Source organism: Triplophysa rosa, linkage group LG25, assembly GCF_024868665.1.
Source record: "Triplophysa rosa linkage group LG25, Trosa_1v2, whole genome shotgun sequence".
Lineage (NCBI taxonomy): Eukaryota > Metazoa > Chordata > Actinopteri > Cypriniformes > Nemacheilidae > Triplophysa > Triplophysa rosa.
The window spans coordinates 15,396,356-15,418,753 of record NC_079914.1 but is presented as its reverse complement, the minus strand read 5'-3'; the positions used below and the strand labels follow the sequence as shown (position 1 = coordinate 15,418,753).

Here is a 22,398-nt window from a genome sequence, read left to right as displayed (position 1 = left end):
CAGTAAAATCAAATCATAAATAGGTTGGATGTTGTGAGAGAATTCTTCTGCAGATCTGGGAGCACAAAAACAAGACACAGAGAGGCATCAAGCTTTTGAACTCATTTATTTTAGAAACTACAAGTCTTTATATACGGTGCCAAAAGACATCTGGCAGGTTTCATATGTCCAGGGACTCACAGAATGACCAAATAAGGTATAGCAGTTCGGACAAAGAATGTTTAGCTTAGAAAGAATCCCCTCCTCCCATGAATAGCCAGAAGGCATCCCTTCGTCCTACCCTATAGCCAGTAATGTAAAGTGAGCTTAACACTTCAACAATTCTTGATTTTGTGGGCTTGTATTTATTTATGCGGAAATTAAATCTTTAAACAGTTATAAATTGATTTGCATTTCAGTCAGTGAAATAAGTATTTGATCCCCGAGCAAAACATAACTTTGTACTTTGTGGAGAAACCCTTGTTGGCAAGCACAGAGGTCAGACATTTAAGTATAAAAACACACTCGGTGGTAAGCTTGATAGTGACATGGGTCTGACAGGATTGTGACTGCTAAATCTTGCTTACTTGCGCCGTGAAAAGGGGAGATATATAAAAAAAAACGCCCACACAAAGCGTTTTCTTTGGTGGTATAAATAATGTAACAATGTACTGTTTTTAAACATTAAAATAATAAACACTTTTCTGTCATAGTTCTTCAACAGGTATGCAGGGAGATGTAAATAACCATAACCATAAGTTCCCGCCTCCTCAGCACGAGCTGACCGATAAATCTAACACACCAAGAGAGGCGGGACTTAAGGCAGAACAGCCAATCATCAGCCGGTCACACTCAAAGCCGGTGTCATGTTTGAGAGGGAGGGGAGAGGAGGCAGCCGCAGCGAGCGCAGTCACAGAGCGGCCAGAGAAACGGAGGAGCGACTGCTGTAAGGCGTTTGTGCAAAACTGCGGAAAAAGTGCGGGTGTTGAACCCTCTCACCGGGAAAAGTGTGGGTGTTAAAAACGGGTGCGATGCCCCTGGTGTTTATTATGCACTACTGATGTACAGTGAAGATTCTCACCGGTGTACAGTCACGACTCAAAACATCAGACTCATCCGCGCAGTTGAGCAGTGCCGAATCACAACTCACGTAAAGATATATCTCCTCACATCACCTGTAGTAGCAATTACAAACTGAGATGGCGACAAAGAGGCCAATCCTACGGACTGCCGTTTTAAAGGGCCAGCAGCATAATAAACATCTGTTTTTCACTGCTCCTGACTGGTTAAATTAGTAAGGTTTAATCTATATTTACTTTATACACGTCATAGTTTAACTAGAAAAGGGTCTGACTGGTTACGACTGTTGTGTTTATAGCACTACATAAGTATATTTTCAACAGATATTTATCTAGCATTACTTCAGAAAAGATTGATGTTACGTATCACCACATGCACTCCTAGCACGTGATGTAAAGCTCAGATCAAATCGAACGGCATGTGTCTTCGTCCAGCGAATGTGAACAAAATTGTTGTACTGGACAAAATAAAAACATTCGCATTTATGGTGCATGTGACTCATTCCTGAACGTTTTCATCAGGCGGTTTACATCAGCGCTGTAAAAATACTGTAGTAAACGGAGTGAAACGGGAGTTGGAGAAACATCACTGGTGGCACTTGTCGACTGAATCTTTTCCTCCGTTATTATCTGAAAGAAACACAAATGAGAGAGAAAATCAAATGATGATCCAGCGCCAAACTATAATTGTGTTGTTTTGGAGCGTCTTTTTGACATTGTGATGTTGTAACAAACCCGCTCTTGCCGGTTACAAGACGCCTACAGCCACATTACAAGATTTGCATTTGCAGCGACTTCTGTTTCACATGTGACGACAATCTCCCAAATTCTTTATATGTCTGAGCTGTGAGTGAGAGTGGCAAGAAACCTCTTTGAACAAAAACATATATATACACTGTATATAAAAAATAAAAAAAATACATCTAAGCTTGGCTAAAGAAAAAAAGAAACACATCCAATCCCCCAAAAACATGTGAAATAATGTGTTAAGATCAAAGATAAAGACCAAAGTTAAACTAAACTAAAGGTGCTTTAAGGGTTTATGGGCATGCACACATATTTGTGTTTTTAATATCTGAATAAAAACCCAAACAAAACCATCACATGCTGTTTCAGTCGATTCTTACCTCCTTGTGATCTTGATTTAGATGATCTGTGACGACACAAAAACCAGCAGAACACCAACACATGATCCTCCTTAAGACACTCCTGAAGATCGATCTCGAGCTGTAATGATATAGACACATCAGTGTAATTCAATCTCAGACCCAAAGTTCATCATGAAAAAGATTCATTGAAAATAAATCGAATAGGCACCACTTTCTGACTCCAGGAACGCCAAAATAACAAACAAAACCCACAAGTTATCCAACCTTACACAACTTGTAAAAGAAGAGAAAAAAATCAATTATGGTGGTTATACAAAAACACTTCCCTACCTGCATTAACAAATACGAAGGGGAAACAATAAAAGAAAGGGTGGCATCGGAGCCCTACTGTCCCAAAAAGACTATGTGTATATCTTTTTAGAAGTCACATACAGTCTGGCATATTAAAAACACAAGAACACACAGCAGACACCATGTGGATGACAAAAGACAGGCCCGGGACAAAAAGTGAGCAAGCTGGCTATGATTTGCCTATGAATTGAGCTTTTTAAGCCTCCTCAGAACAACTATCGTGTTTACCAACGAGCCAATGAACAGCATCTATTTCTGTAACACACACACAAAGAAAGGAAACAAACAAACAACTAGGGGTTGTAACACTGTAAATAACTAACCTGTAACTGTGAAAAACCACATAATCTTTTATATAATCGAGATTAAGTGTGAACATACTGTAAAACAGAAAGTGTCTCAAAACACTTAAAAAAAGAATCAGTATTTAAAGTGTTTAGAAACAAAGTATTTGCATTTTTTTGAGTTTTGGTAGTAAAGATCTTATATTTGTGTCGTATAATTTTGTCTTCTTAACCTAGCAAATGTAACAAACTTGTTTTTCCTAAAAACGTTATTTTTTCACTTATGCGTTCTTTATCAGAGATTTATATTTCAACAACAGAAATGAGATATATTTTATTTGAAGTAAATACAATTATTGATATTATTGGTTGCGCCACATGATAAGTGCTCGTAGTGAGGCAATGACCCTTATATCAGTATAACTGCGGTTATTCACAGGAGTTATTCACAGAGCGATCATGTATATCTGATGTTTATCATACTGAAGGACTTGATGTACTCACCACTGACAGTAACTGTGTATGACTGGTGTATGGTGTGTGTTCCGCTATTGCTGTCGACAATGACTTCATAAAGTCCAGAAAGATCAGTCGTGATGTTTGCGATGGTGAGATCTCCAGACTCATTATCCAGCTCCAGTCTGCCTGTAAATCTCTCATCATGAACATCATCATGTGTTGAGATGATTTTAGTCTTTCTGTCGAGTTCAGCTAGAGGAGAGTTTCCAAACCTCCAGCGAATCACATCATAGTTTCTATTATCAGGCGCACCAGCGTCCAGACTCACAGAATCTCCCTCCATCACTGACAATGACGTCACATCAGCTGTAAATCCAAAGAGACCTGCAGAACAAACAGCGAAAGTTACTGAAACTCATTTTCAAAGACCACGTTAAGTACTTTAGGAGATTTCATGTACGAGTCCATAAACTTAACTGACTTTAACACACTGAACTGACACTGAATACACCACAACCAGATCTGAAATACTTCTTCATCCAAACACTCAAAGCACATTCAGAAAAAGTCAAAAACACTCTTCGTTTCACACTCATCCATCTTGATGTTTCTCTTACAACAGTGCTAATTGCTCACATGTGTTGTATTATATGATTACTTTTTGTAAACATTGAGGTACTCACCACTGACACTGAATGACTTTGTTGTACTTTTCTCTCCAGTGATCTGTAGATGATACTCTCCAATGGTATAAATTGAGATGTCTGTGACGGTGAGATCTCCAGTCTGATTGTTTATCTTCAGTCCGTCACTAAATGTCCCATCAGAGCCGTTAAACACTGAGATTGAACCTCTGTCCACTTTAGCCAGGGGTTCCTTTCTAAACCTCCACTCGATCACATCATTACTCTGTATTACAGTATTAGTGTGAAGAGTGACAGAAAATCCCAAATTCACTTTCACTGACTCTGTCACAGCACCTACACAACAAAAGATTAAACTTATTGATACAACACAGTAGAAAGATTCAATAGAGATTGTTGTGTCTTGACCAGTAAATCTCATGGTTTCTGCTTCAGTCTACATCAGATATCACATTAAATGTGAGTTTATGCGTTTGCTAATGTTAACAAATACACAACCTTTTTGTCAAGTGTTATACCTATAATAATGTTGCTAAATGAACTTACCGTTGATAAATGAAAAGATGATAAAGAGGAAAGAGATTGTCTTCATGTTGTTGGTGGTGGTGTATGAGTTAAAAAAGACGTCAGTTCAGTAAAGTTAGTCAGGCTTTCCGTCCACCGCGCCCCATAAACGCTGATCGACAGAATAACGGACAAAAAAAACTAAAACAAGCCCACCCTCTCAAACATATAATGTACCGATAAACTGACTTTAAAGATTATTCTGGTGATAAATAAGGGGGTTTTATACATCTAAACACAATCTAAAATCAGAAAACAGTATCTAAAAATTACACAATGTGTCGGGCTTTACTGCAGACGTTTGACTGGTCTCTCTCTATAGATCTGAAGGAGGCGTTTCTCGACCCTGCTCGACCAATCTCAAGTATCCGTCGCTGAGTAGGCCCTACTTCTAAATCTGGGCGTAACCAGTAAACCATCCGGGAATATCTTGCCCATGCACTCTTTTATGAATACTGACGGTTCGGACATACTACTCTGTTCAAGGACTGTTTTCTCCTACTACATAGTAGGTAAATAGGCGTATTCGGACGCAACATTAGTATACGCACGTCTAAATCTCACGAGAAATAGTCCACCACGCGGGTATTTCTCGCCTACTGTTTTGTAAATAAAGACAATTCAGACATACTATTCGTACGCCTACTGCTTTTTGCCTACTATATAGTAAGGAAGTATGCCATTTCGGATTCAGCCTCCGTTTCCCATCACGCTCTCGCACCTGTCCCGTGTTTGTTATCATCACATCTGCCCGTCATCATCCTCATCACTGGACACTTTGTATACTCACCCTGCCTTCGTGTTCATCGTCTAGTCCAGGGGCGGACTGGCCATCTGGCGTACCGGGCGTTTTCTCGGTGGCCGCTAACGTATGGGGCCGGAACGGAGGCGTTGGCTGCTTTGACGGACGTATTATAAATGTGAATGTACGCAACGCGAATGAAAAAGACACGTATGCATGCACAGCATTATATACCAGTAGTATGTGTAATAAGCCAGACGTAGCTTCTGCTATTTAAATATCACTGAATATAATGAGTCTATGTGTTTTGTCTTTTATTGCAGGGAAAAAGACTTCAGTCCAGGAAAAACATACAGGACCAGAATCAGTTACCAATAATGTTTTTTTCAATGATATATTGTATGAACTTACAATATCGTTTTTTATTATAAACATGTATTGTATATTATATCATTTTATAAGGATTGTGTTTTATACATTTCTAATTCAAATTTTACAAAATATTTTTTTTACAAAATAAATGATGTTTACATATTTACAATCTATATTTAGGCCTTTATGCATTGTCACAAGAGAAATGTTGTAAGTCAATAAATGTGATTTTTGTGGTAAAAGCGGTGTCTTTATTTCACAGTACACAAAAAGATTAATGCAGGAATGCATGTTACACTAGTCTAATATTTGCTGTGATAAAGAATACATCATTCTAATACTCTAATTGCAATTACAGAACTGTGATTATTACTGTAATAAAGAATTACAGTATTTAATATGTAAATTTCACAGTATTCTTTTTACAGTGTAGTGATGAAAGTTTTTTCCTCATTCACTTCATCACCAGACACACCTGAAAAACAGAAGAACAGTTTTTCACAGATTAAACCTTTACATCCACTTGATGTTGGCTTAATTTTGTAATAATTTTGTGTGGATATGTCTGTTTAAGAGTAAGATGACGTGAAAGAGAACTCAATACAGTATTAGATGCATCATTCACTTCCATAGTAGAAAAACAAACATTGCCTATTTTATTTAGAATAATTTAGAAAATCAAACCGTTCTTGGGGGACCTTTTACTACCCTTTTAATTTCCCCTACTATGGTAGTCCATGATGTCCCAGAACTGAAAATCGCTAACATTCTTACAAATATCTTTCTCTGTGTTCATCAGAACAAATACATTTAAACAGGTTTGGAACAACTTAAGGGTCAGTAAATCTTGACAGAATTTTCTTCTTTGGGTGAACTATCACTTAAGGTAAGGAAGATTAAGATCAGCTCAGTCAATAAATGTTAATGTCAATAAAATCCTTAAATCCAGATTCAAGGATTAAACGATTTAGAAAAACGAACTCACCGGAAACTGTAAGATTGAAAGACCTGTGCACACCCTCATTTGTTGTCTTGAATACATACGCTCCAGTTTGTTCACGTGTGACGTTTGTGATGGTCAGAGATCCAGTCTGTTTGTCCAGCTTTAGTTTGTCTCTGAATATTCCCTGAAAAGCTCTTTTATAAAACATACCGGAACCAGATGCAGAATATGCAATCGTATCTGTTTTGTTTTTAGCTATAAAAAGCCACTCAGTAAAGTCATCCTCCCCAGATTCAGCAATATTAGTGTTCAGAGTGACTGAAGCTCCCTCCTTCACTGATATGTCACCAGCTGTAAAGCAGAAACAACATTCTTATTTGAAATGTGAACATGATGTTTAGATTAATTATGCTGATTAACAAAATAAAGTATTTTAGTGAATAAAACAGGTGAAATGAAAGAAATATTTGACTCACCGTGGACAATGAGGAGTAATCTCTTACTCACACCTTTGATTATTCTCTTATAATATCCGGTCTGTTCATTTGTGATGTTTTTGATGGTCAGAGATCCGGTTTGTTCATCCAGCTTCAGTCTGTCTGTGAATCTCCCACCAAAAACATCGTAATATGTGATTCTGTCGGCCTGTTTATTGATTTCAGCTATTAAAGTGCTTTCTTGTCCAAAGCCCCATTGAATCACATCATCTTTGCTCAATTCAGTAAGACCAGAGTTCAGAGTGACTGAACTTCCCTCGTTCTCTGTTTCCCCATCTTCATCACCAGATACACCTGAAAAACAGAAGAACTGTTTTTCACAGATTAAACCTTTACATCCACTTGATGGTGGCTTGGTGAAGCTTCACTAAGAGTCTAATAGCAGACAGAATGGCATAACCAACTGTTTGCTTGACGTCTCACGTCGCAGAATACACAAAATGCACAACATCCCTTCTCCCAAACATCATAAAATAGAGACTGTGTCGGTCCCCCGGATTAGCAAACATAAAATAATGCGTTAACCTCTTAAAAGTAATTTAATAAACATTAAACAAATTACACATGAACAAAAACAGATAATCAACTGTTACGACTTGGCTAAAGACACGTTATTGTTTTAACGTCTTACTTTAAACCTTAAATCAACTACAGATATATACATTATTTTCCAGTTTGCAATTGGATCAACATATACGAATACTATCAGGGGTGGGCATGTATTTCAAATACAAAGTACTTAACCCTTTTTGTTTTGTTGAAAGTAATTTAGTTGAAACGCACCTTCATGGTGTTAAGTGTTTCCTTGAGTTGGGCTCTTGACTCTTGACTGTTAGTATTTATGTTGCGCTGTAGCTGTGTTTACAATCCTTTAGCATTAATTGTTTAGATAAACGATGAACCATCAACGTACATAATTTCAACCAAATGTCAACGTTGAAGGTCGGTCGAGTGCCAGCTGGGGAGGAAGATATTCTGCTGGTCATATCCGTGTATAAATATTGTTTTCTTTGTCGTACACGGTCAGTGTTTGTCTTGTTTAGCTTTGGATTTGCATCAATTAATAAGATAAGCCTATTTATTTCAAGTAAGGTAAGGAATCACAGCGCGTTTTAAAACAAACAAAAAAAGCATCCGTGCGAATTTATTTAGGCTATAGGCTGTAACTTGAAGGCGTCGACCCTATTTGAACTTCTGGAAGGAAAATTCTTGCTTTTAGGTATGAAAAAGGTGCCAGTCTTATGTTAAAAAAATTCATTAACATTTGCTGCAGTGAAATGTACATTTTCATGTTTCAAGTATATTTTTAACAAACGAATATTAATTTACTAAGAACAACCGCTCCAAACAAGTTGTGGTAATAAATGAATTATTGTTAATCATTTAATATTACGTTGGTATTTTATACCTCATGTAAGTAATGTTAACGAATTCTGTGCCTCACTAGTTTTTTTTATATCTTTTGCTTGTAGCCAATAGGTTTCATGTACAGCTGCTTTGTAACAATGAAAATTGTAAAAAGCGCTATATAAATAAAGTTGACTTGACTTAATAACCATAGCATTGCATTGAGTAAAGAGCATAGTAAATGAACAGTATAAACAAATAAAAACAGGTGATTTGGTTATTTCTATAATATAGAAAATAACATTGAATGTTAACTCGGACTAACTTAACCTAAACACAAGTAACCTAAGTGACAAAAACTCTCACCATCCAGACGCCACAAACACAAACAGAGCAAAACTAATTTGAGAAACATTTTCTTCATCGGTTCACTGAAAAGCTTTCAAATGTCTGAAAACACTCAGATTGATCTGAAACACGACTGGAATGTGATGTTTTTACTTGGACTGTGTGTGAATCCTCCCCTGACCTATATCACAGTTTACTTTAATGCTTTACACGGTAAAATCAATAAGTTTTGCTGACTTTACCATTTCAAACTCAAATCCGGGAACAGTCGATGAAGTTTAGCAAACAGTCTGTCTGGCAAAGCACACGAGCAGTAAGCAAAGTTTAAAGTCAGAGTTCACAGACTTTCACCCCACAATGAAAATTCTGTCATCATTTATTCACCCTCATAGTCATTTCAAACCTGTATGACTTTCTTCTGCAGAAGACAAAAGAAGATATTTGGAAAAATGGTGGTAAAAGAAAACCATTGGTCCCCTTTGTCTTCTATTGCATGGAGGCAAAACTAATGCAAGTCGATGGGGATCAACTGTTTTAAAAATATCCCCTTTGTGTTCTGCAGAAGAAATAAATCCATACAGGTTTGAAATGTCAAGAGGGCAAATGATTACAGAATTTTCATTTTTAAGTCAAAACCAGTGAAAATAAACAGGCTGAGTAACGCGTCCATGTCCATGTGATAATCTACTTCTCTCGTAACGTTAATTGTGGGTACAAAACAGCAATTAAATCAAAACAACATATATTTTCAGATCATTTTTATATTACATTTGCTTTGTCTTCAGTACAAGAGAAGCCACTTATTTCATTTAGAAAATGGGACTTATTCCACCATGTTGCATTTGTTGCACTTTCTCGCATCGTAATGCGTGTTTATAGATGATGATATTCCTGCTGCTGTGCTCGAACACCTGAAGACACATCACGAGCTGTAACGAGAGAGAGAGACACATCAGTGTATGTCAAGCTCATCTAGAACAAACACAACAAGGACTAAATTCAGGTGTAAATTATGAAATCAAAATTGTATGTTTAACACTTTATATTAGTGTAAAAGTGTATCATGCAGAAATGTTGACAGCGCTGTGATCTGATTCTGAATGACATCATCATATTGAAACACAAGAGTTACTCACCGCTGACAGACACAATGAACGTCCTCTGAATGGATCGTCTTTTGCTGCTGATCGTTACTTCGTAAAGTCCAGCGTGAGCAGTTGTGATGTTTCGGAATATGAATGATCCGTCCCGAACAGACAGGCCAAGTCTGTCGCTAAATCTCACATCCCAAACGCCATCATATAATCGGTCTGCACGGCCCACGTTGTCGAGTCTGCCTAAAAGAGTCTCTTGATGTCCAAACCACCACTCGATAAGATCATCATTCTGCATTTGATCATCGGCTTGTAGAGTGACATAATCCCCCTCCATCACTGACACTGACTTCACTTCACCTGATCACCCAACACAGGAGAAACGTTGTTCAACAAAGAGATTAAAATGGATCTATTATGAAAAATTCACTTTTACGTCGTGTTTGAACACAAATCTAGTATATTGAAGGACTTGATGTACTCACATTGGACAGTAACTGTGTATGACTGGTGCATGGTGTGTGTTCCGCTATTGCTGTCGATATTTACTTCATAAAGTCCAGAAAGATCAGTCGTGATGTTTGAGATGGTGATATCTCTAGACCAATTATCCAGCTTCAGTCTGTCTCTGAATCTCTCGTCATGAACATCATCATGTGTTGATGTGATTTTAGTCTTTCTGTTGAGTTCAAGTAGAGGAGATTCCTGAAACTTCCAGCGAATCACATCATAGTTTTCTCTGTCAGGTGCACCAATGCTCAGTCTGACAGAATGTCCCTCCATCACTGCCAATGACGTCACTTCACCTCCAAAACCACTTTGACCTGCGGAACAAACAGTGCATAAACTAAACTAAAGTAATTTTCTAAGTCTAACAAGTCTTTAAGCCTCACAAGATTTCATGTGTATCGGAGCCAAAAAAATCAGCAACTCTCTCAAAAAGGATGTGAACACATGTTTGAGATACAGAATGTTAACACATTGGGTCAATTTGCGCTGGTTTTGTGTTAAAAATAATAGTGACAACACAAAAATTATTTTAAACTAGACACGGAGATGTTTTCAGTTAAAGACAAATTTTGTTGTTTTTCTTTTAAATAGTCGTTTGGTTGTTGCCAAGATGCTCTCCAGTTATGTACATAATTCCAGTAGGTCATACTGCTTATGAAGCATGTTCAAACTTGTTTCCCGGATGTGCTGTTGTATGCAAATGCATTTGCAAGAATTGAGCTTTCGGATGCGCATTCAAAATGTCTCTTAGGCTATTTCACACCAATTCCCATGTAGAGTGCTGAAAATATATATAATTAATTGGCCAATTATTGTTATTTAATAAGTACTCACAACCAATATTGAATGTCTTTCTTGTACTTTTCTCTCCAGGGATCTGTAGATGATAAAGTCCAATGAGTTGAACTGTGACCTCTATGACGGTGAGATCTCCAGTGTGATTGTTTATCTTCAGTCTGTCACTAAATGTCCCAGCAGAGCCGTTAAACAATGAGATTGAACCTCTGTCCAGTTTAGCTATGAGTTTATTTTTAAATCCAAACCTCCACTCGATCACATCATTACTCTGTATTATAATATTAGTGTGAAGAGTGAGGGAAAATCCCATATTCACCATCACTGACTCGGTCACAGCGCCTGCAGAACAAACAGGAAAAAGATTTAAATTAAACTCACTTATACAACACTGTCAGTACAAACATTCAAAAGAGATCGGTATGTGACCGCGGTAAAGTTTGACGTTTGACATTCATTAGACATTCGGTTTCATACCAATTAAACTCTTTGCGCCTGTTATGTTTTGAGCCCAAACTAACTCAGATACACATAAATTTACGGCATTTGCGTTGCACGAGGCTTCATTTCTAGAAAAAGAATATACAGTATATCAATTAACCATGCAAATTAATTAAACAATTTAACTACATGACATTATGCTATAAAGCCAGTACTAAAATGTTCAGAAAAACATCCCTGTTATTGCACAAGGCTCCGTTTTTTGGAATTAGCGTTTTATGTATTTTATAACAATTTGACAATGTTTAATGTATGCAATTATATAAATCCATTAAACGACAACAACATTTCAGATAAAGTTATCAAATCAACTGTAAAATATTCAGAATAGTATTCCCTATAATGCACAAGGCTTGTTTTTCTGATTATGCCTGTATTGTTTTATACACGGTACTGAATCGGTATTTTTGATGTTTAATACACTGTACAGTACCTACTTAAATTCATTCAACTCTGACACCGTTTCAGATAAACATATCAAATCAACTGTAAAATATTCAGAACATTATTCCCTATAATGCCCAAGGCTTGTTTTTCTGACTATTAATCTGATATTTTGATATACAGCACTGAATCCTTTTTTTTTTTTTATGTTTAACACACTGTACTTACTTAAATTCATTCAACTCTGACACCGTTTCAGATAAACTATACAGGCATAAACAATACAGGCATAGGCCTGATCAGAAAAACAAACCTTGTGCATTATAAGGAATAATATTCGAAATATTTTACAGTTGGTTCATACGTTTATCTGAACAGTGTCCGAATATAATGAATTTAAGTAGGTACACTATCAAAAATAAGGATTCAGTACTGTATGTAAAAACAATACAGGCATAATCAGAAAAACAAGCCTTATAATGGAATAATATTATAATATAGGGAAAATGCATTATAGGGAATAATATTATAATATAGGGAAAATGCATTATAGGGAATAATATTATAATATAGGGAAAATGCATTATAGGGAATAATATTATAATATAGGGAAAATGCATTATAGGGAATAATATTATAATATAGGGAAAATGCATTATAGGGAATAATATTATAATATAGGGAAAATGCATTATAGGGAATAATATTATAATATAGGGAAAATGCATTATAGGGAATAATATTATAATATAGGGAAAATGCATTATAGGGAATAATATTATAATATAGGGAAAATGCATTATAGGGAATAATATTATAATATAGGGAAAATGCATTATAGGGAATAATATTATAATATAGGGAAAATGCATTATAGGGAATAATATTATAATATAGGGAAAATGCATTATAGGGAATAATATTATAATATAGGGAAAATGCATTATAGGGAATAATATTATAATATAGGGAAAATGCATTATAGGGAATAATATTATAATATAGGGAAAATGCATTATAGGGAATAATATTATAATATAGGGAAAATGCATTATAGGGAATAATATTATAATATAGGGAAAATGCATTATAGGGAATAATATTATAATATAGGGAAAATGCATTATAGGGAATAATATTATAATATAGGGAAAATGCATTATAGGGAATAATATTCCGAATATTTTACAGTTGATTTGATACATTTATCTCAAATGCTGTTGTCGTTTAATGGATTTATATAATTGAATACATTAAACATTGTAAAATACATAAAATGCTAATTCCAAAAAACGGAGCCTTGTGCAGTAACAGGGATGTTTTTCTGAACATTTTAGTACTGGCTTTATAGCGTAATGTCATAGTTAAATTGTTTAATTAATTTGCATGCTTAATTGATATATATTCTTTTTCTAGAAATGAAGCCTCGTGCAACGCAAATGCCGTATATTTATGTTTATCTGAGTTAGTTTGGGCTCAAAACATAACAGGCGCAAAGAGTTTAATTGGTATGAAACCGAATGTCTAATGAATGTCCAACTAACTTAACCGCGGTCATTAACCGACGTTATGTTAAATAACTGATAGCACATATAGTTCATCTGGGAGATGAACCATGAAAACCACTCATGCAAACTCATAAATAGATATTACGTAATGCGCACTTTAAGTTTGTAGAGCCGTGAACGCTGAAGTGTTGTTATTAATGTTGCTAAATGAACTTACAGTTGATGAATGAAGAGATGATAAAGAGCAAAGAGATCGTCTTCATGTTGTTAATAAAGATGGTCAGTAAAGTGATCAGAGCTTAACGTCTGCTGCAGGTACAAACGTTCAAATGGAAAGTGATGTATAAAGTAGAACATATGAATCAAAGACTAACACAACAGATTTACACGCTTTATACAATGTCGCCCCCTACTGGTCATCTGACGTCACTTCTGCATTCACTACAGAATAAACCTCAAGAGTGGTGAACAAAGTCCATAATAATAATAATACATCTGCTTCGGACTGCTGTGTAGATGTTATGCATCTGGTCGAGATGTTTTCTATGCGCTGCTGTAAAGCTTCTTCAGTTTTCTGAGAAGTGATGTTAGTCACTGATATAAACCACCACTACTAAATTCAGCAACCGTGGCGTTGTCATGAATTTTAACATGATGATATCCAACTGATTTGTAAGGTTGTAAATAGTACTCTTTTCTTCTGTTTAGCCGGGAAAAGCATAATTGTTATTTTACTGAAGTACAGATATGCAGACTCAAGACACAGATGGATAGAGTCAAACAGGTGAGTTTATTGACAGCACAGGGGATCACAACAGCAGGTGAGTCAATGCAGAACCAGTCTCTGGAGATGATATGGGTAAACTGGGCGGACAAAGTGGATATCGTTTGGAGACCAGACTACACTGGAGAACGAGGGACTCTCTATGGGAAGTGAGACCTCTATTATCATCCTTTACCCCACTTGTCATGTTACTGTAACTCATCCCTGACAGTCCGTTGATGTCCATTGGTGGCACACTTGAGTATCTCATGCAACAATAACATTTAAACATACCAGAGATGTTTCATGAAAAATGCTTAAAAATAAATTAAATAAAAGGTGCATGAGAGGAAATGTGTAAGATCAAGGCTTTCATTTAAAGACATGCACTAAATTAGCAGACAGTTCCTGCATACGCCCTTTTCACAATGACGTCACTTAACTTCCGCCTTTTTGCAAAGCAGTGTATCATAACATCCGTCTTGCAACAAACAAGAATAAGAAGAACTTCCGTTTTGCCGTCGCTCTGGAATTTAACAACAGTGAGAAAAAAAACGGACAAAACACGTATTCAAGTACTTATCCTAGCACCTTCGCTAACACAAAAAGAAAACAAAACACTTACCTTCATAATCAAACAGGTACTGTTCAACGAAGAATTTGTATCCTTTTTCTAGCTTTGATCTTGTCGTTAGCGAAAATTTGTCTGCAAGACGTTGTACATCATCTAGCCGTATTTGTGGCAGATGTGTAAGCCACTTGGTAAACTCCATTCTGAGGCGCTAGCGGAAGTAACTTCTTCTTGAGTTTTACTGGCGGTTGGCAAATCAGCTTATAGGTGCATTACCGCCACCTTATGAACTGGAGTGCTAGCGGAAGTAATGATACACTGCTTCGCGGCAGAACGGAAGATGCGTGACGTCATGTGAAAAGGGCGTATTCCATTTTGAAGGGCTCGTCCCTATGCCCTTTAAAGAGTGTAAGGGACCAAACAACTGTTTCTTGAAGTGCCCTTCTGCGTCATCATCCCGCGCACATAAGGAGGCGCCGTCGCCACGCAAAGAATCTTGGCGGCGCAAAGTGTCCATCAGTTGTACCCTTCGACATCCTTCATTCCGAAGGGCCCTTTGAAGTGGCCAATTATGAGCACCTACTAAGGGAGCAATGCCCCCCATTGACTCAACACCACTTAACTTGGGGTCTGCAGAGCCCTTAAAACATTCCTCAACTCACAACTGATCTTTACAGACGTACCTTCAGTGAAGTCAGTAACATTTCTGAAACTGTAGTTACCGACCAACCTTCCTCGCATTCAGTATTGTTCACCAGAACAGAACCGCACCGCTTTGAAAAAGTTTACGCGATCACATCTTTACTTTAAAAAGTACATCATTTTGAGTGGAAACTATAAGATGGGCATGAAAAGAAAAGCCACTTTTTGCACAAACCATGCACACCTCTCATACACACACACACACACAACATCAATAGACAAACACACAGTCATGTCCACCAGCAGAACAAAACCACACCTCTTTCCACCCCGACACAATGAAGTCACCGGGTTTCACTTGAAACGAAGCTGCAAGAGTGTCGCATGCATTCGCAGATAAAAACAAAATACTAGAAATACTGTTTGTTGTCTTGACAAGAAATACAATAAATCTGATGATATTTTGCTGTCGGTTAACATTTTTCAATATGTATACAAAGTCATTTTGAGACGGACTGCGTGTGTTATCGTTCATTTCCTCAGTTTCCTGCAGACGCAGATGATCAGAAGTACAGTCGCTATCTTCAGAGATCCAAAAGCAGCGCAACACATCACAACTTTATGAATGAAGGTGAGACCTGTCACGAAACACAAGAGTCATTACTGTAAGCGATCTGATCTCAGATCAGTGAATAAACTGTCGTACTCTACCTGAACACTTTTGACAGACTTGAGTGATGTTGAGATGTTGTGTGTGGTTTGTGATGGGATTGTTGATGACACATCTGTATGTGTTTGTTTCCTGATATTCCACCTCCAGAGGTAGAGAGAGTCTGATGTTGAGATCAGACACACTGATGCTGGACAATAAACTCTTTCCTTTGTACCAGGAGAGACTCACATGTGTCACATTCATCACTGAACACAACACAACACATGTTGACACTGAAGATGAACATTGTGAAGTGTCTCTGGAGATGACAGGAACAGGCAGACGAGCTGGAAAAAATTGAGAAATTAAAGTCAATAACACACTATTGATGTTAAGCATGATGTCTGCTTCAATTAATTGTTTTATAAAATAATTAAAGAATTATTATGACAGTTGTAATTTCTACTCACCATAGACAGTAATATTGAATGTGTACGAGATCTGTTGTTTGCCGCTGATGGTGATTTGATAAAGTCCAGAGTGTTGAGTTGTGATGTTTGTGATGGTGAGAGATCCAGTCTGATCGTCCACCTGCAGTCTGTCTCTGAACATCCCATCAAGAACATCAACAAATATTGAGACTTTATTGGCTTCTTTGTTGATTCTAACTATGGGAGACTCTCGAGTAACAAAAGTCCACCGTATCAGATGAGCGCTCTTTAGTTGTGTATCATTATTGTGTAGAGTGACAGAATGTCCCTCCATCACTGACACTGACGTCACTTCATCTGCATCACCAAACACACCTGAACAACACAAACATCATAAGCCGTTTCATCATCATAATCATCATAAGCCTTCCTTACGCTTTCAAAGGGACCTTAAACATGACAACACATTAGTAAATTGGTCATTTAACACATTATCAGTCCCCAGTGTCATATGCTGATGCACCAGAAGCAGCTTTTATTTAACAACAACAAAAACCATATCCCACCCTGATAGCACAGGTACATCTCAGAGACGTCTGTTTGATGTTTGCGTTTAGATCTGCAAGGTGATTTTTTATTGTTTGCAATACGTCTCTGAGACGTTTCCTGGCAGATGTCATATAGACATCTAGAAGACGCATGTTGGATGTTTACGATTGTAAGTAAAACAACCTTTTTACGTCACTCAGAGGTTTTTACACAGACGAGGTTTTGTTACTGTTAACTGTTCACAATATGACACAAGTGTCTGAGTTTCCAGCTTTAAAACGCCTAAACAAAACGCTTGCAAAACAAATAAAATTCCAAATATGTGACATGCCACGCTGATGAAAGGTCCTAAAATGTATCATTCAGGTAGAGAGATGAACACATTTGGTACCTTTAATGTACCTTTGAGGTACTACTGACCTTACTTCAAATATAAATACTTCTGTGTGGTTTTGACAAATATTAATCAATTATTATTCAGCATCATCTTGTTTTAAATTGATGATTTAAGCATGATTGAGACTAACATTTTCTGATTATGATACAAAGAGAATAATTCATGGTTTAAGTCTCTAATGACTACTGTTACTGTGAGACTTCTTATCATGTTCGAAAACAACTTTAGTTTGACAAACTTGAGGTATTTTGTGTGTGTGATGGTATCGCTTCAGCAAAGTGAGAACCAGTGAAAAATCACCAGACGGACATGACGACCGGAGACCTAGTGGCCTTTTAATTCGTTCGGCAGTATATGCCTCATCTTTGATTATCTCTAGGACCATATGTCCTGTCTCATGACTCCAGAAGTGTTCTTGTTTAAGTGATTATCTATTGATAACCGATCACGTGAGCTTGATTTACTCAAGTAATGATGTAGTTTGTTGACTCTGTTAGCTTGAATACTGCTGTATTTTGGATGTAAGGCAGGTCGGCCTGTGGAACTCTGTGAGAATGATGAAGCTGACTTCTGCTGGGAAAACTACTAACTATTTTTCTTTGGGCTAGGTTGGGTTTCTTTTACTGTAAATCCCCTACAATACACTGTAGGTGCAAAAGTGTTGTTGTTTTTCTGACTGCGCACCCTTACGAAAATGAACCAAGGTAAAACCCAAAAACCATGGTTTTACTACAGTAGAAATAAAAAAACATGGTTACTGTAGTAAAACTGTTACCTAAAAATAATCATGGTTTTCAAATTAAACACCACAGTTAAAACATGGTTACTATAGTAAAACCATGACTTTTCCAATAGTTTGCACCAAAAATACATGGTTACTACAGTTTTACCACCAAAAAACATGGGTAATTTCCGTGAGGGCAGTTGTTAAAATGAAACATTGATCCAGACGTTTACAGTTCCTAAACATGGAAGACTAGGTTGAATCTCTAAATCTCATTTTAAAGAGTTTAACAGTGAACATTCTGGTCGAAAAAGAATGACAGATTTTTAATGACGATAACATGCAAACTCTTCTATCTTCTACCGTCCACACATGCAAACTCTTCCTTTATGAAAATTAACCATGGTAATTTGTTTCAACTGTTGTAAAACCATGTTTTTTTGGGGGGGGGTTAAACCATGGTACATTTTCATAAGGGATTGTAGAGCTAATGTACGCGATAAAACAGAATGAGGAGCCGACTTTTACCTGAGCTGTAGTAGGCTCTGCTTTCTTTTCTTATCAAGAACAGGTAGAAAAATATAAACAAGGGATTTCCCACTTTTTGATATTTCAAGTGCTCGACTTCTAATTCAATTATTATTCTGGACTGACTGCTACCCATTAAGTTTAAACGCTTGTTACTTACCTACCAGAAAACAGAAGCACAAAGAGAGAAGAGCAGACGTGAGAAACATCACACAGGATGCTGTTGCAATGCGTACAGAGTCTACAGCGGGTGAGATTAAACAAAGGCTTTCGATTTAACAAGGCGCTACAAAGTGTTTACTATATGACTGGGGGAAAGTGCAACGGACGCTTAAGCGAAGTCCCGCCTTACAGTAATAGTAAATCAAGAATCTCTGAACGCAGACATAACAGGGGCTGTCTGCACTGCTTTGTGAATCTCTAAGTAACTGCAAAGGTCGAGCAGCCTGGAAAATATTTTTGCGCAATTTGAGTTTAGCAAACAATGTGTATACAGTTTATGTCAGGTCTAATGGTTGGTCATAAATGATTTGTTATATTGTATAGATGTTAAAGTTTGCTGTATTTTTTTTATTTAAAGATATCGTCCTGATTGCAAAGGTACGTCTGTAATATACCTGCTAGAGATCTGGGCCCGTATTCATGAAAAATCTTTGCGCAAAGAGTTGCTTCAGTGGCAAAATTCAGTTTCCCCTTAAAATTATAGACAAGATTCTAATAAAGAGTAATTCATAAAGCATCTTAACCCTTAAAAGAGCTCTTAAGGTCCAACATTTAGGAGTAGCGAGGAGGACTTTTAAGAGACTTAAGAGTTTCTTTAGCAGCAGAGAAGATGGACGAAACACGAAAACTGAGAAGAAATGTGTTGCCATGCATGACAATTTCCATATTACTTTTATGGTTTATCTGATTTTTTTATTGCGTTTTGTGTGCGTTCCACTTTTGTTTATCTTGCTTCGAGTTTTCTTGTAGCTGCTTTCAACCCTAAAAGATCCCTAAAATCAGAGGGAAATGATAGGTGAATAACAATGGTTTATAAGCCCTTAACACTGGCTGTGAGCTATAATTGGACATGAACCATAAACTTAAACACAAAATGTCAAGAAATACAGGTTTACACAAAGAGCCATTTGAAAGATAACAGCTAATCACAGTTACCTTGTCCACAACCCGCAAAGTCACTCAGGCAGGCACGTCGCATTGAATCAAAAATCAGTCATGGAATTTAAAGTAAATCTATTTTAAAAGTTTGTGATCCTCTTATGCATTTATATCAGAGTAAACAAATCCTATTGTAACGTTGTCGTCCCAAAACATGAAACTGAGAGCAGGATCCCAGTGCAGATAAAGTATTTAATGAAGTAAACGTGATCAATAATCAATGACATGAACCAGAAACCAATGACTAAACATTACATTACATACATTCAATAAGTAACCCCAGACACTGAAACACTGTGGTATATATACACACAGGAATTAAAGACTAACAAGGCACACCTGATGACAATAAAACAATAAGGGCAGAGCTACTCAAAAGACTACAAAGACCACGGACAAAGACTACAACTAACACTTCAAAATAAAAGACATAACCCTGATAACACATACATCTGGTTTACGTCTATTTGACGTCTGCATTTACATCTGCAAGACATCTACAATACATCGTTTGCTCATCTGCAATACGTCTCGGAGATGTCTGCTGTCAGACGTCATATAGACATCTAGAAGATGTCTGTAAGATGTTTATGATTTAGAATGGATGTACAACAGCTCTTTCTAAGATGTTTAGCAGATGTTTTTACGCAGCAGATCTCCAGATCTTTAGCAGACGTATTACAGACGTTCAGACGTCTCCGAGACGTATTGCAGATGAGCAAGCTATGTATTTAAGATGTCTTGCAGATGTAAATGCAGACGTCAAATAGACGTAAAGCAGATGGATTGTGCTATCTGGGAACAGACCCACACATAACCATGACACCTATATTCAGGTTAAGTTTATACAATCTTAAAAATAGGCCTAATGGTTATATTAAATTGTTGGGAACCACTTTTCTTTCGCTTCCGTAATGCTGTATTATCACATATTGGCTGGATTTGGGTTTATTAGTCCGTTCAACTTTAGCCACTCTGAATGTTGACTGAATTACAAAATAAGTTTTTTAATTATATTAAATAATTCTTATTCCGGATTAACTGCTAACATTTATTTTGCTACCAAGTTTAAACGCTTGTTACTTACCTAAAAGAAAACAGAAGCACGAAGAGAGAAAAACAGACGTGAGAAACATTGTCACACAAGATGCTGTGATGCGTACAGAGCACTGCGAGTGCGAATTATCAAAGATTCTATACAATGTGTGTTTTTTCCTCTGAATGGGAGGTAAGTACAATGACCGCTTTAGTGAAGTCACGCCTTTGAACGCAGACATTCTCTGTGGCAGGGGCTGTGTACAGAGCATTGTGAATCTCTGCAAGCTCCAGCAACCCGAAATCAATACGTAGGGTACAGTTTATGTCAGGTCTAATGGTCGTAAGTGTTTTGTTATATTGTGTAGATGTTATTCTTATTCTTATTTAAAGATACATTTTCTTTTGACATGTTTTGCACAACAGGTTTATTTATGTGAAGCACATTGTATTACCATGGAAAATGTGCTATGTAAATAAACTCTGAGCAGGATGATCATATGATGTGTCTTTGAGGGCAGTTTTGAAAGACATGTGTGGGTGAAAGGATGATGGTGGTTAAATCTAGCGGAAGTCAGCAGCATTAGTATGAATAGTGTCATGTTTGCATAATCCTACGGGTCTGGAGAAAATGTCATTTGGGTTAAAAAAGACACTGTTTTTAATATTTGTTATCTCTCTATGCTATTTGGTGGGTATTTTTGTGTGTTTATAAACATGTTTTTATGATTTATACACTGAACATCTTTTTAACACTGTCTTATGTTTTAACGTTGAATCAAAGGAACTTTGCAAGTCATTTTAGTGTGGTTGAGTTGATGTATGTTGTAACTCGAAATTGCTTATTTTGACGAGTTGAAGTAATGTAAAGAGATTGACAAAATGTAAAATATTAAGTTGAAATGACTCGTGGAGTTACTTTATTACTTAAAAACTTAAGGCAGCAAGTTTGTTCCTAATCCTAGATTAATTTAGCTTTCTTTTAATTAAAAAGATCTACTACTTAAGATTCATGATGAAGTTTCTGTTTGTTTTCTAGACGTGTGTGCTTCAGTGTCAGTGATGGAGGGACATTCTGTCACACTGATGATACTGAAATAAAGAGCACTCATTTGATAATGTGGATGTTTGAAACTCAAGAATATCTCATAGTTAGAATAAACAGAGAAGCCAATAAAGTCTCCATCAATGCTGATGTTCTTGATGGGATGTTCAGAGACAGACTGCAGGGGCCCGTTTCAGAAAGGAGGTTTAGTGAAAACTCTGAGTATATTAACCCTGAAATGAGGGAAACTCTTTTTTCAACTTAAAAAAACACGACTTAAGGACTGTAGGAGATGGTACACTTTATCCTGGAGGACCGATTAGAGCCCAAGAACTGAGTCAAACACCGTTCTGATCTGGCTGATTATTTTCTGTAAAGGTGTGGTTCTGG

At 36.8% G+C, this 22,398-nt stretch overlaps 3 protein-coding genes across 7 annotated transcripts; all 3 read right to left on the bottom strand.

The window, feature by feature from the left end:
• Positions 1 to 87: 87 nt before the first annotated feature.
• Positions 88 to 4,772, bottom strand: LOC130548658 (uncharacterized). Of its 4 annotated transcripts, none has more exons than XR_008962074.1 (4): positions 4,452 to 4,772; positions 3,945 to 4,241; positions 1,794 to 3,645; positions 88 to 1,688 (listed from the first exon to the last, which is right to left on the bottom strand). XR_008962074.1 is itself a non-coding variant. In XM_057325574.1 (3 exons), the coding sequence occupies exons 1-3, from the start codon at positions 4,495 to 4,497 to the stop codon at positions 3,260 to 3,262; spliced, it is 729 nt and encodes a 242-aa protein (XP_057181557.1). In that variant the 5' UTR covers positions 4,498 to 4,772; the 3' UTR covers positions 88 to 3,259. The 4 variants fall into 4 exon arrangements, 1 of the variants encoding a protein (XP_057181557.1); XR_008962073.1 differs by having other exon boundaries at positions 88 to 1,902; positions 2,186 to 3,645; XR_008962072.1 differs by having other exon boundaries at positions 2,186 to 3,645.
• Positions 4,773 to 7,277: 2,505 nt separating this feature from the next.
• On the bottom strand, positions 7,278 to 13,833 carry LOC130548657 (uncharacterized). Its single transcript, XM_057325573.1, has 5 exons — positions 13,728 to 13,833; positions 11,157 to 11,459; positions 10,298 to 10,636; positions 9,855 to 10,172; positions 7,278 to 9,647 (listed from the first exon to the last, which is right to left on the bottom strand). The coding sequence occupies exons 1-5, from the start codon at positions 13,771 to 13,773 to the stop codon at positions 9,592 to 9,594; spliced, it is 1,062 nt and encodes a 353-aa protein (XP_057181556.1). The 5' UTR covers positions 13,774 to 13,833; the 3' UTR covers positions 7,278 to 9,591.
• A 454-nt stretch (positions 13,834 to 14,287) lies between these two features.
• LOC130548814 (natural killer cell receptor 2B4-like) lies at positions 14,288 to 21,075 on the bottom strand. 2 transcript variants are annotated; one of them, XM_057325846.1, is made up of 4 exons: positions 21,016 to 21,075; positions 16,609 to 16,944; positions 16,198 to 16,485; positions 14,288 to 16,124 (listed from the first exon to the last, which is right to left on the bottom strand). In XM_057325846.1, the coding sequence occupies exons 1-4, from the start codon at positions 21,062 to 21,064 to the stop codon at positions 16,018 to 16,020; spliced, it is 780 nt and encodes a 259-aa protein (XP_057181829.1). In that variant the 5' UTR covers positions 21,065 to 21,075; the 3' UTR covers positions 14,288 to 16,017. The 2 variants fall into 2 exon arrangements, with proteins under 2 accessions (XP_057181829.1, XP_057181828.1); XM_057325845.1 differs by lacking the exon at positions 21,016 to 21,075 and adding an exon at positions 18,928 to 19,065.
• Positions 21,076 to 22,398: the final 1,323 nt, after the last annotated feature.

Coding starts and splice junctions, on each gene's coding strand:
- LOC130548658 (XM_057325574.1), bottom strand. CDS start 4,497: ATGAAGACAATCTCTTTCCTCTTTATCATCTTTTCATTTATCAACG. Junction 4,242..4,451: donor CATCTTTTCATTTATCAACG/GTAAGTTCATTT, acceptor TTTGTTGTGTAG/GTGCTGTGACAGAGTCAGTG. Junction 3,646..3,944: donor AAAGTCATTCAGTGTCAGTG/GTGAGTACCTCA, acceptor TTTGTTCTGCAG/GTCTCTTTGGATTTACAGCT.
- LOC130548657 (XM_057325573.1), bottom strand. CDS start 13,773: ATGAAGACGATCTCTTTGCTCTTTATCATCTCTTCATTCATCAACT. Junction 10,637..11,156: donor AAAGACATTCAATATTGGTT/GTGAGTACTTAT, acceptor TTTGTTCCGCAG/GTCAAAGTGGTTTTGGAGGT. Junction 9,648..9,854: donor GTTCATTGTGTCTGTCAGCG/GTGAGTAACTCT, acceptor CTCTCGTTACAG/CTCGTGATGTGTCTTCAGGT.
- LOC130548814 (XM_057325846.1), bottom strand. CDS start 21,064: ATGTTTCTCACGTCTGTTTTTCTCTCTTCGTGCTTCTGTTTTCTTTTA. Junction 16,486..16,608: donor ATTCAATATTACTGTCTATG/GTGAGTAGAAAT, acceptor AATTTTTTCCAG/CTCGTCTGCCTGTTCCTGTC. Junction 16,125..16,197: donor AGTCTGTCAAAAGTGTTCAG/GTAGAGTACGAC, acceptor GTTTCGTGACAG/GTCTCACCTTCATTCATAAA.